Genomic DNA, 12,841 nt, shown 5'->3' with positions numbered 1-12,841 from the left:
GATAGCACGGCAGGGGTAGATAGGCTACGTGAAGGCAGCACCATACAGTGAAGTCCGTGCACGATGTGTGGTCACCTGCACATTCTCTGAAATGGAAAAGTTCTGCGGTTTTCCTTCTTTCCTTCTGAAGGATTTCGGAAATCTTTCTTGAAGAGTCTAGATGATGCATCCTGCTGTAAACCCATTCCTGAGTCCTCAGGATAAGCAACACAGGTGGAAAATTCTCACTAAACACAACTGTGCAGTTTACAGCTTTACTTTGGCCTTGGCAGGCTGTTCCCTGAGTTTACCATCTGGATTGGGAACATTTTACCTAAGTTTTCTTCTTTCCCTTTAATACCTGGAAACTGTGAGAAGTTTTCTTAATTCCCTTTTCTTTGTTCTTACTTCCCCCAGCTGCCATGTGCAAGTTCTTCCGTAACCATCATTGGCATTTCATCTTCTCGATGATATAATTAATGACAAAAATTGCGTGCAAGAATTCAAAACCCTGATCCTAGTTTCTCCAAGCATTCAGTCTCAGATTCTAAAAAATGACATTTCTGTTGTTTGCAGTGAGTTGATAATGATCTGATTTTTTTAGGACATGACCTCCAGTATTTGTCTTCATATACAGGCAAAGAAATACTTCCTCCAACGTCAATTCTGTCACCCACTATTTTTCATTTCTTTCAATTTTTTAACCTTTATCACTATGTTGTGTCTTGATGTTTTCATCCAATCTGATGGTGCTTCATTTGTTGTCTTGCTATTGATTTATCATGCCATATTACAGAGACATAATTTTGCAATGCATGTTCAGAGTGATTACCACTTAATCTTTGCCTGCATTCTGCACTATCACTTGAAAACGCTGGACTAACTGTATCAAAAATGTTTTAGAGCTCTGAAGTCCCTTTCCACCGCTGCTTTAATCAAAGGAAAGGAGCTCAATCTTCCTCGATGGGGTTACGCTGAGTTACATGATTCAGAAATACAAGTGATGTTTCAGAGTAAGAAAGGAGCCTATCAGGCAAGAATGACTTTCAAAAACTGTTCTGGAGCAGGTGGGTGGTTGGGAAGAAAGGAAAAGAATCAAAAAGAAGAAAAAGCCCAGAGACCTTTAGGTATACACATCCCTTGAAGGCATCCTTGCCTAGTTGACATCTCCAAAGCTGTGATTCCTGACCACAGCCTCAGTGGGGAATTATTACTTGTAGTCTTTCCGGTACCATGCTCACCTGTACATTATCAATTTAATTTACAAAGCCAATGCAAAAAACAGTGACTGGTGATCCAACACTCTTGAAAATATTCTATCTGGTAATAAAAGCAACACACTATTTTTGCCTAAATAAAGCACGAGGGAAAATTGCAATGTACACAAGTGGAAAATAGTAAAGATGGATATATTTTTTAAAAAAAAATTGGAAAAATTTAGAATTTTATGCACAAGTACATTTTTACATCTCAGAACTAAAGAGAGAAGACTATAAATGTACTATAGCTGTTTCAATCAACAGTGTTTCACTGATAAGCAGACACAGAGTATTCCTATGTGTGACTACGCTATTTGTAAGGACTACGTCGCCCTACAAATAGCACAACAAATAGTGCAACAAACTCCAACATAAACCAGTACAATATAATTTCCCAGTGTCTTTTTAATCATACTTAAAATGTGTAAACAGTGTCCCGTTGCAATTTCCTATCTAGTCCCTTCTCAAAGCCTGACTCAAGGACAGTGCTTATGAACGTGCCTAATTTTAAGTGTATCTCACATCACAAACACAGTTCCAATGGAAATTGAACATTTTCAGATTTCAATAGACAGTGAACAGTCAATAGGAGTATTTTCCTGACTTAGGGTGTTACATTTCTTTTTAACCATTTACCTCATTTGTCTTATTAGATGTTCATTGATGTGACTGTGGTGACCTAGTAGAAAGATATCTGCTCCCATTGGCCCGCCCATATGTGCCGCTGGTCTTATCTTTTGGAGGATTTGAAGTATGTTACTGAAAACTCTGCATGGTGCTTCAGCAAACTACCACATAGCTTTCTTCGTCTAGAAATTCTCATAACTACCCTTTTTCACTGCAGCCTTTCCAGGGAAGATGCCACGTTCTCGTATATCAATAGAAAATAACTTCTAAATATCAGCACAACAGGAAAAGATCATTTATAAAGGCAGTTTTTTTCTATAGGAAAAAATAGAAAATGAAAAGAAAATTCAAATGGAGAAAAGATAAAAACAGGGACCAAGAATCAGCTAGCAAAACCATCATATCAGCTATCATCTAGAACGGCTTGCTCTACAACAATTTTTGTCCCCCTTACATGTAAGTTTGTCTGGCAAAAGGGAAAAGCAGCAATTGCTAACCTTAACATCCTTACCTCAAAAAAAAAAAAAAAAAAGACAACAAATGAAGATAAATCTTACTGTGGAAGATTAAATAAACCATGGCAAAAATTTCCATTAGGCAGTTTAAATTTATGAATTATCTTTTACTATACAAATTCGGTGATGAATGAGTAGTGACGGAGATCACCTCAGAGGGAGATTATTTCTTACCCGACTTGTTCTTGCACTCGATATCATAGCCGGTGATGGGGCTGTTTCCATCAAAACCCATGGTCCATCTGAGGGCAATACTGCGTGCTCTCACCTCTCGGATTTCTATTTCAGGAGGGTCGGGGGGCTCTGAGTAAACACACACAGAGAGTTTTAGTCAGAAGAAAGCCCGTACTCATAACAAGATAACATTAATGAGCGTGGCACTGGCATAGCTTATTGGTGGTAAGCTCTCATGGCATTTTCTCCAGTCGCTCATTAGTATCCTGAGCCAGTTAAACACCTATTGAAGAATACTCAACAGAAGGAGGAGAAGTCGTGTTTCTACTAGGAATCACTGATGTAATCTTGAATACTGACTTCTGTTTAACCTTCTTATATGCAACAGAGAGTTGCATTTAATTACACTAAAACCCCTTTCTGCCTCTAGAGGTAAGGATGCAAATAAATAGCATTTATACCCATTCTAATGGCCCTTTAAATTGTCAAGGCAGTTTAAATGAGCAGTGGTATAATTGAGAACCTGTCCCCAACCTCCACCCAAATTTTTCAACATGGCTGCCTGAGGCATTCACTGACATCTGCAGTTACTTGAAATCAAGAGAGGGGAGAAAGAAATTTGCAAGTCCTAGAAATTTGTTGTGTGCATGCTGAAAGGCATACAAGCACAGGAACAAGTATGGCACAGAAATAAGGAGTGGCCAGTGGCGGAGTCCTGCCTGTGCTCGGCATCTCAAATACTGTCTACCTCAGCCACCCCAGGAGTTGCTGCCCTCTGCCTGAGTGCAACCCTGCGGGAGGGGAACCCCAGCCCCAGGCAACGTAGGCTCCTAGACTCTGCAATGTGCAAACTGATTACAATTTATTTTGACTGAGTAAACTTGAAACATTTTGTTTAAAGATCCACAATAGGTTTAACAATTCTCTCAAGATAAAGTCAGATCGCTTTTGCTTTATTTCAGACTTGGGTTTTAAGCACATTTGTTCCCTCTCCCCCTTCCTCCGAAAAGTGACCCACTCATATCCATTGTCCCTGCTGAAGATGTTAGTTTTAAGTATCTTTAGTAGATTGTCAGCTAGTGTATTTAAGAAAAACATCTCCTTATTAATTTGTACAGATCTAGAAAGACTCAAGCTTATCCTTTGTTATTATTTAATCGGTGATGCTGGAAAATGAGAGACTGAGTATCTTAACGCAGCTCCTCAATTCTTTGACAATGAGGAATACACTTAATTAGGAATCAGAGCCTCCCTCCCCCAACAGATTTCTGAGGACGGCATACACTTACTGTACTACAATAGCTGTGTTTTTTTCCTTATGTTGTCCTCTTCCTACCTTGCACAGTGAGCTGAATTATTCCACGATCCTCCCCATAAGAATTGATGGCATGGCAGGAAAAGAAGCCAGAATCTTCACGCACGGTTGGCAAAATCTATAGGTGGTTTGAAAAGAAGTGATTGATTGAACAGCACGCAAAGAAAATAAACCAACAGCTTTTCTGTGTGGTGCAAGAAAAATTGTACAAACTGTTTTACTTGATAGTAAAAAATAGATATTGCGTGTTATACACATACATACATACGCATAGTAAAGCATCCAAAATACTGAGGCTTATCAAGACTAGCAACACCTGGGTTGAGGACGCAGGCTATAAGCTCTACACGTGTAGTCAGGAGTTGGAGCACCACCTATTCCTGTAGCTTCTCATTAGGAGTCTTGTTTCCAGTTACTCAGGAGTGTGCCAAGTATTTAACAGTTGGCTGACATTTTCCATACACAATGGTGCCTCCTGCTGCCTGCAAATTTTTTCCAGTTATTTCTGAAAACAACTCAAGTGGCTGAAGTCTGTGTGGAGGAAATAAAGGTTCAAATGCTGGTGGTGAACCCGGTAGTATTCAGCATGGTGCCTCATAATAAAATTTTGTGTGGTCTTTCTTTTCAATTTGTAATTTAATAACATAGAAAGTTATACATAGTCTTTACGTACATGATCAAAATGATATTTTTCTACAGGACCACTGCTTCATTCAACATACAATAGGGAGAGGATTTTTTAAAATGAGCAGATATTTCAAATACCATTTTCTTCTCATCGTTCAGTGTGCTGCTCCACACTTTATTTACTGCACACAGTTCAAACTGTGCCCTGAAGACAGACTTATTCATTTTCTCATAGCCTTTTCTGTGGCATTCACCTATGCAATACCCATTTCAGAAACATAAGTGAATTTATTTTCATAAACCCTGACATCACAAGAAGTATTACCACCATTTTGTACGGGGAGTTAAGGAACCAGACATATGATAATGTTTGTGTCTGCTTGACAAGTTGCCACATATTAGCTGAGCCATGGTAACTCCACGTGCTCTTTATTCCTCAGCAAAGCCAAGGTAATATGAGCACAATTCTCATTCAGCGCTGGTTAAGATAAATAGATTAATTTCCCACTCGCTACAAGGATATCGGAGAGTTATTATCTGAAATGTGGTAACTTGTCAAGGTGTGTTAAGTTGAACGTGTGGCTGAGCTTTAAGATAGGAAAACGAAATTTTTCAGAGCCCAATTTGATACATCTAGGGCCTTCTTTCCTCCCCTCAGAGTCCTTAGCAATAAATAGCATTTCATGTGTTCATAACAGCTTCCATTGAGTTAAGCTGCAGCTATGAGGGCTTAGTACTTCTGCAAATCAGACCCCAAGGGCTCAAGGCAAGTACCTAGAAAACAAAGAACACACAATTATTGGCCACCTGTGAAAAGTTTGGTTTCAATGATCAGCCTTGCATCACACAGTGTCTTTCATTACTCAACCCTAATTCAACTCCAGAGAAAGTCCAAGTCATGCCTGACTGAGGCAGGGGTCCTGCAGAAAAAATAAAATCTGAGTACACAGCTAAGGATCACATCATCATGCAGACATGCAAAAGCACTAAGTTAAAGGCTTCAGAGACAACCTTAATCCTGAAATTTTCTATTTTGGGGACAGATCTCTCAGAATTCAAAGGTTTTGTATGTAACATACATATGGATATAGAACGCCACTACCGTACACAACTGCTTCAGAAGAGAATTCTCCAAGCAGGTCTCCAGCCTTCCAAAAAGAAATATTGCTGTGCATCCAGGCATTATCTTATTAAAGTCAATAAGATGAATGAGGGCAGAGAAGTCTAGAGGTCTATCCTACAATTAAATATTATTTGTAACACAAATATACTAATGTGAACAAAGTCATACATAGAACTTATGCTTCCTCATAGAAATCAATGACAAAACTTCCTCACAGAGAGCAAAACCAGATTTTTACTGGATATCATCCAACACAATTTTTGGCTAGTAAAGAAAGAGATATACCTTAAGAGTTCCACTAGAATATATACAATCACAAGATTGCTAGAGAATTATTTCCTTGAGACTGGTAAAAATGTTTTTAAGAATGTGACTGAAAAACAAGATTTTTGACTGAGAATCTATATAATTTTTAAAAAAATTATTTTAGATTTCATAAAGGCACATGTAAAAAATGCAAAGGATTTGACTGATAACTTGATCATGTTGGTAAATTTTAGATTTGAGTGGAAAAAGATGTATCCTGGTATATTGAGGGCAATGTCATAGCCCCACTCGTTGTAGGTGACACCAGAACAGCAGGAGTTTCCTTTGCTTCCATGGCACCTTGGGGAAACTTAGGTCCCCAAAACAGCAGTGTCACTCACATAGCCCCTCAATCTAACCTAGGTCAGACACTTAGGAGTTAACGGAGTCCCACATAGTGGTTTGTCAGGCACGTCAAGATGCATGGTTCCCACACCATCAGACAGCTGCCTGCCACAGAAGCAGAAGTGAAGATGCAGACTATGACCATTTGCTAGGTGGCTTGGTGACTTCTGCTACTGTGTACAATAAGTGACAAATACTATAAGTAGCAGTAGATATACTACTTACATATCTACACGTGCCTTTTACTTCCATCTCTCTTTGAATCCAATGACTAACCTGACTTTGGAAAAGTCCCCACAAAGTGAAAGGGAGGGAGAAAAAGCATTTTAAAAAGAGCATTTTTATCTCAAAACAGCTTAATGATTTTGGTGAAGGTAAGCCTGACCTAGCTCAGATATTCACTCAGCGCTTATCAGCAGCGCACTCAAAAATGAGCTGTCCCACCCCAGGAAGGGCAGGCTAAGACACGAACCATGTTGCTCCTGAGACAGAAAGAACGGGGTGCTGTAAGCCAGGCTAACTCTCTTGTTGCCTCTGGAGCATGGGAAGATGGAGACTAATTTTTCTGGAGGGTGGGATGCAGAGGTTTCCTCTACTTCCTCTTGCTGCTAGCTCCCTGGGGCTGCCCCACAGGTGGAGTGAGTGGTGGGGCTCTGACCTTGTAGGGCAGAGGTAGCTGCATATCCCTACCAAAACCAAATCAAGCAACACTCTCACACATGTAGATCAGCCGTGTGTCACTGTTTTCTTACCTGCAAAGTAGAGATCACTTCATCTCCAACTTCCTTGGTCGAAACAAGGTAACGGGACATTTCAGGGTTAATGATTCGGTCTTCTTTTTCCCAGCGGACTATGATGGGTTTCTCTCCATGTGCCGTGCAGCTCATCTCTTTCTTTTGACCTTGCGTTGCCAAGGTGGTATTTGGATAGGAAGTTATCATAGCTGGAACTAAAAACAGACAAAACAAAAAAAGATCGTTCTTCAGTCAGATGACTAGTCTGATGATACAGGGCTGGCCCTTTAGTCTGGGTCTCATTCAGCTTGTCCATATTTGACCAGATGGCCAAAAATGTGAGAAATTATTTTGCTTTCATTTTTGTGTAAGAGAATCTTCTTAAGATTGAAGGCAGGCCTCAAAGAGAACTTAGCAGAGGGGAGCTCGGACTGGACAGTGGGGCTGTAGAGAAAAGAAGATGCGAATCCAAAGGAAACCTGGCTCTATTTGTCTTGCTGCCCATAGGACAACTTGTAACATAATTAAAACATTCACAGCACATAAAGGTACTCTAAGTAATACACATTCAGATATGGGGCCAATAAAGAACTGATAAAAATTTCTTATTCCTTCTGATGAGCTACTGTTTTACTTGCTGACAGATATATGCTCTACCATTTTGTATGACAGTAATGACCTATCAAAATGAGGGCTCAATTAAACCAGGAGCTGTACAAAATTAAAAGAAAGGCTCTGCACCAAAGACATTACAGTCCCTGTATGTGCTGAGTCCATAGTTAAACTGTACTGAACTGAAATTATAATTAAACTGACAATAAACCTAGCTTGATTTGTGTTTTTATTGTATTCAGAAGGTATTTGCAGAACAGTTTGGACATAATTGTCAACTTCATTAATCATTCAGGACTCTAAAAATTTTTAATGTTGAAAAAAGGCCCTTCTTTCTAGCAAGAATAGGCTTAAACCCCAAGCATTTTCACATTTTGGAATAAAAATTTTCTGGAAATAGGAAGAAAAAATCCTCAGAGTTATTTACTGCAAACCCCTCAAAACATGACATTTTTGAAACAGGATAGTCTCCTTGGTGTCCTCAGTAGCCTGCCCTTTCCTTCCCAGATGATTTGCCCACCAATGAATAGCACCTGGGCATTTGTGAGGAGGAAGAATAAAAGCCCAGGAGTCTGTCTTTCAGTTATGGCCCTTTCCCTGCTTGTGAGAAGCTGTAAAGCACTGGACGGCACACAGAACTGCTCTCCTGGATGAATCTGTCCACTCCTTTCAAAGCGTGTGAGGTGGCACTAAAGAGGCCCTTCTCTAAGCTCTTGCACTCCAAGGCTGCCTCCTGCAATAGCCCCTCTCTCCTTGTTTTTATGTATGAACGCTTGCCTCTTCTTATCAGAACAACTCACTCATTCCATCTGAACTCCTCTGGGTCTCTATTTTAAGATGACATTGGCACAGGACCTGATTTGAGGCCTTTCTGGTCTTTCCTCCTGCATGGATTGCATCTATTGCTATGGGACAGCAAAAAAATTCCTTATTGAAATGAATTACTATAATTGCTATTCTGAAATGTTAATACTTGGTGGCATGACCTTTTCACATGCCAGAGCTGCTGATGCTTGAATATGACAATATGTCAGGATGCAGCCCTTTCTGTTCAAAGGCTTTCTGAACGAAAACAAACCTATTTGAAAATTAACAGGGCTTTGGAGCTGTGGGTTAGACTTACAAATGGGATCTAATTATGGGAAGAAATCTTTAAGTGAGGTCTTGTGTGAGACATGAGGCTCTTCAGGCACTGATATGCATTAGTGAAGAAGTACGTCTTGTTTAGATATTAGGTACCGATTAGTTTTGTCAAAGACAAGCACTCAAAGAGAAGAAATGATGAATAATCGGAATAAAAAATTATGATGAGTTTGATTCTGTCTTCCAGAGAATGAAAACAGCTTCAGTTTTATCCGCCGTCTGCCCAAGCAGTAGTATCCAGGAGGAGGTTACTTTCAGAAAGTGACTTTTTGCAGCCATCTCCTAGTTGCTTCCAAACACAGAAGCTAGCGTCTAAGGCCTACACAGCTGCAGGCCTGTGGGCCCTGTATGCACAGGTATGTGAACTTCAACAGATCTGCCCTCATCTTCAACACCTGAAACAGAACAGTATATCCTTTTATGCACTTTGTCCATCAACAAGAGATCCAATTCAAATGAGTGGCAGGCTATGAAGGAGACCACATTACCCTCATTAGCTTGTGCCACCACCTTCCTTCCTTCTGTAATCTCTCACGCCTCCCACGTGTCCCTTCCTTCTCCATTTGCCGCACCTCTCCACACGTCCCCCCTTTTCCCCTCAAAGCCACACACTCCAGTCCCCTTCACCTCTCCCTCTCCTGTTCCTGCTGCAATCTCCTCAGGTTCTCACACTTTCCCCCTCCAACCTCATTTCCCTTCCCTAATTAAATCTTGCCAACCTCCCAAATCACCTAGAGTGGATTTTCTTTACAGCTGCAGGCCTCCTTCCCATCACTCTCTCCTACTTTGATTTCCCTGTCACCCTCCGGTGACACAGGAGCTGAGGGGTGGCTTGTGCCTCCCCTCAAGGTCCCCGAGCTCCTGGGGTGCCCGTGCCCCCAGGTGGGAGGGCTCAGCCTTCAGCGTAGGTGAGCCATGCACTACTCCTCCTGCTTCTCGAGTAGGAACACACAGTGTGCGCCCACAGGAAATGGCACGTTTGGATTTGGATTTAAATCCCATGCACCTCGAGGAGCCTGTCTCAGAGACTCCTTCCTCACTTTCAGGTCCCCTAACCGGTTGCCTACCAACAGTCCCCTGACGGGTGACAGTGCCAAACACCGCAACCATCTTGCTTGCTTTCTAAAAAACAGACGTTAGCTTATGAAGCTCAATTCTTTTTCCAACAAACTTTCTTATTAAGAACAGCATAAAAACATGCAAAGGAAGATGACTTTATTCCTCAGATGCAGCTTTATCCCTACTTATCCTTCCCTTCCTCTCACATAATCTTCCACACCGATTCCTTATTGCCATAGCAATGCCTCACAGCTAAATATTTCCCCTTCCTCCAAAGCTGATTTTTTACTCTTCACAATTTATCTCCAATGATCCTAAACCATAAGCTCTTCTTTTTATCTTCCTCTGTGTCAGAAGATTTCTGGTAACAAAGCCACATTCCCAAGGATATTTTAGGCAACGTATTTCTTCATCCTCCAACTATCTTTAATCAAATTACTGATGCAAATAACTGAGATAAATATGATGGCTCTTTACTGACAAAATAATCTAGAAAACTGTAAATAAGCAAACTAAATCTGTACTATATATGCATGAGATATTCTCTCAGGATGCCTTAAAAAAAACTGAAGGCATTTAGAAATAAATCAAGATGATTCAGATGCCATATTTAAGTGTGTGTATCCTTTATATCTCTTCAAATATACATATTATATATATATATACACACACACATATAATGACATGTATTTATACAAGATAATTTTGGAAGGGAAGGTCATATTACTGTGCGTGTTCAAGGAATGCATAGTGTCACGTTCCAAGATTTTGGATCAGACTTCCCTGTGGGACGAATTCATACCAATCTCTCTCCTCTGGGGTCCTCCACGTCTTTCTCTGAAGCATGGCATGTGGTGCTGGCCATTGTTAAAGGTCTATTGGCCAAAGCAGGAGAAAACAGAAGCTGCAGTTTATAGATTATGACAATTTCCATTTTCAAGGTATGCATATCAATGCCAGCAGCATTAATCTAGGACAAGATTTGTTTATTCCTTTTCCCAGTCAAGCCATTATATTCCCCTTTCTTTGTGGCAACTCTTAAGAATTATGGAACTGTCTCAGACAAAACAAGAGCCTTTTCTCCCAGTCTTGAAGAAAACTGAACCTGGAACTTTCCTGAGATTCAGTATAAATTACTTAATCTGACTTTTCTTGGCTGCTGCTGAGTGTTTCATCAGGAAATGAATGCAAATAAAAATGAAAACATTTAATTACTTTGACAAAGACTAGTCTCATTATCCAAAATAAGGAGGCTATAGTAAGTTAGGTGAAGCTTGAGCAAAGTAACAGAAACTTTTGAATCGTTTTAGAATAAAACTTCACAAATTACTAGAAAACCGAAATTCACATTCATTTTAAAAATTAAGTAGGGAGCAGAGGGGGGAGGAAATAACTACTTTTTTGTCTCTTTTAGCTCAGAGAAGGAAATAGCCAAGAGGGAAGAAAGCAAATTAAAATTCTTCATATCTTTTAATTTGTAATTAAACACTAAACATCCTTGTAGCATCCTTAAATGATTCTAACACTGACTGAAGTTCTCAGTATGTTTAAGAACCATCACTATCTGTAGTCTCCAAATGGTATTTTTCTAGCAACCTGGCTGTGGTGAGAAGAGAGGAATACAACACAGCCAACACCACAACTGATGGGGAGATGCCATGTGACACTGTACAATGTGTTCTGAGCTGTGTTGAAAGTTAGATTGCTGATCATAGCGAAACATTAATACAGATTCAAGTTGCTCTTGAGAAAGAGGATGGAAAAGATGCAGCAGATAAACAAATCTAATGACAAAATCATCTGGAGGTAACTGAACACAGTGAGAATTTGAGAGTGTGCTCGGTAACAGGCAGGTCCTGACCTCTATTAGTGATGTGACTCCTGGCATATCAACATATCTCACCATGTCTCCAATTCTCTTGGTCTGAAGATCTCTGCCCTGGCAGAGTGTCCTCCCGCATAACTTGGCTGCTTCACTGGAGCATGCCTGAATGGGCCAGTTTGGGGCAATATCTGTCACCATAGTGGGTTTCATCTTGCAAGCATCTATGCCACGCTAGGCATTGTAGACTTCCTCAATGGAAAGAAATATACTTCTGGAGTGCTGTTCATCTAACCAGAGGAACCGTGCCTTCAAAAGCCACTTCTTTGCACTGATCGTTCAGGAACAATAAATGCCTTGCTCAGTTGTAGAGATGTGCACACTGATGCTATAATAAGGGAAGATGAACTCCATCTGTTTTTCTTGTACAGCTTCTAGAACAGAAGACTATGGCCCTTTGATGTGGTTTCAAGAACCTTGGGTAAAAATAACACCGTGCATGAGGACAGGAGTTGTGAGTAGAGAAAACTGCATTAAAGTTGAAATGAATATATATTGAAAACATGAATTAAAATTCTAAATTAACATTTAAGCTAGATTCAGCATGTCCTCTCACGGTGGTCAGCTACAGTGAGAATACTGTCCATGACAGATGAGATTTTCCTACCTCCAAAACAAATTCCCTCTTCCTCAATCCACTTTTGCTCAGGCAAAGAACGACCATGCAAATACATTACTTACAGTCAAGGGAGACTAGCTCTCACACTATAATTAGTTGATTTCTATTTGTTAATTTATTTTAAAATTTAGTAGACTTTCAGGATTCAGTGAGTGCATTACTAAAATCCTTCTCTTAACTTCAGTTTTCCTTTTCTGTTAAATTACATTTTTGGTTATTTAAGTAGCATCTCTGCAGAATTCAAATGGTGTTCTGAATCTAGCAGAGAATTTTAGATCAACAGGACTGCTTAAATACTTCAATTTAAGTACATGGTTTCTTGGTAAAACTGTGACCTCTCCAGCAGGTGAAAATAATGCTCTTAGTCCTTATCCTGAAGAGATGCCCAAGATGAGAAAAAAAACCTGCATGTCTCAAAGGGTGAAAAGAATACGCTAACACAAAAATAAGCATCCCATTTTTATGAATACAAGTTATTTTCACAAAAATAATGGACATATGATTAACGACAACTATTTTCTA

At 40.0% G+C, this 12,841-nt stretch overlaps 1 protein-coding gene across 2 annotated transcripts in view; it reads right to left on the bottom strand.

Annotated features, from left to right (window-relative positions):
* The window catches only part of DSCAM (DS cell adhesion molecule), a 390,238-nt gene that overhangs the window by 103,689 nt on the left and 273,708 nt on the right, over positions 1-12,841 (bottom strand). For both annotated transcript variants that reach the window (XM_054212353.1, XM_054212345.1), the window contains exons 11-13: positions 7,023-7,219; positions 3,891-3,987; positions 2,555-2,683 (exon numbers count right to left, since the gene is read on the bottom strand). In XM_054212353.1, coding sequence (XP_054068328.1) covers positions 2,555-2,683; positions 3,891-3,987; positions 7,023-7,219 — 423 coding nt within the window. The remainder of the gene's footprint in view (positions 1-2,554; positions 2,684-3,890; positions 3,988-7,022; positions 7,220-12,841) is intronic.

Source organism: Rissa tridactyla, chromosome 1, assembly GCF_028500815.1.
Source record: "Rissa tridactyla isolate bRisTri1 chromosome 1, bRisTri1.patW.cur.20221130, whole genome shotgun sequence".
Classification (NCBI taxonomy): Eukaryota; Metazoa; Chordata; class Aves; order Charadriiformes; family Laridae; genus Rissa; species Rissa tridactyla.
The sequence above is the reverse complement of the archived record's forward strand: the minus strand, read 5'-3'. Positions and strand labels throughout refer to the sequence as shown.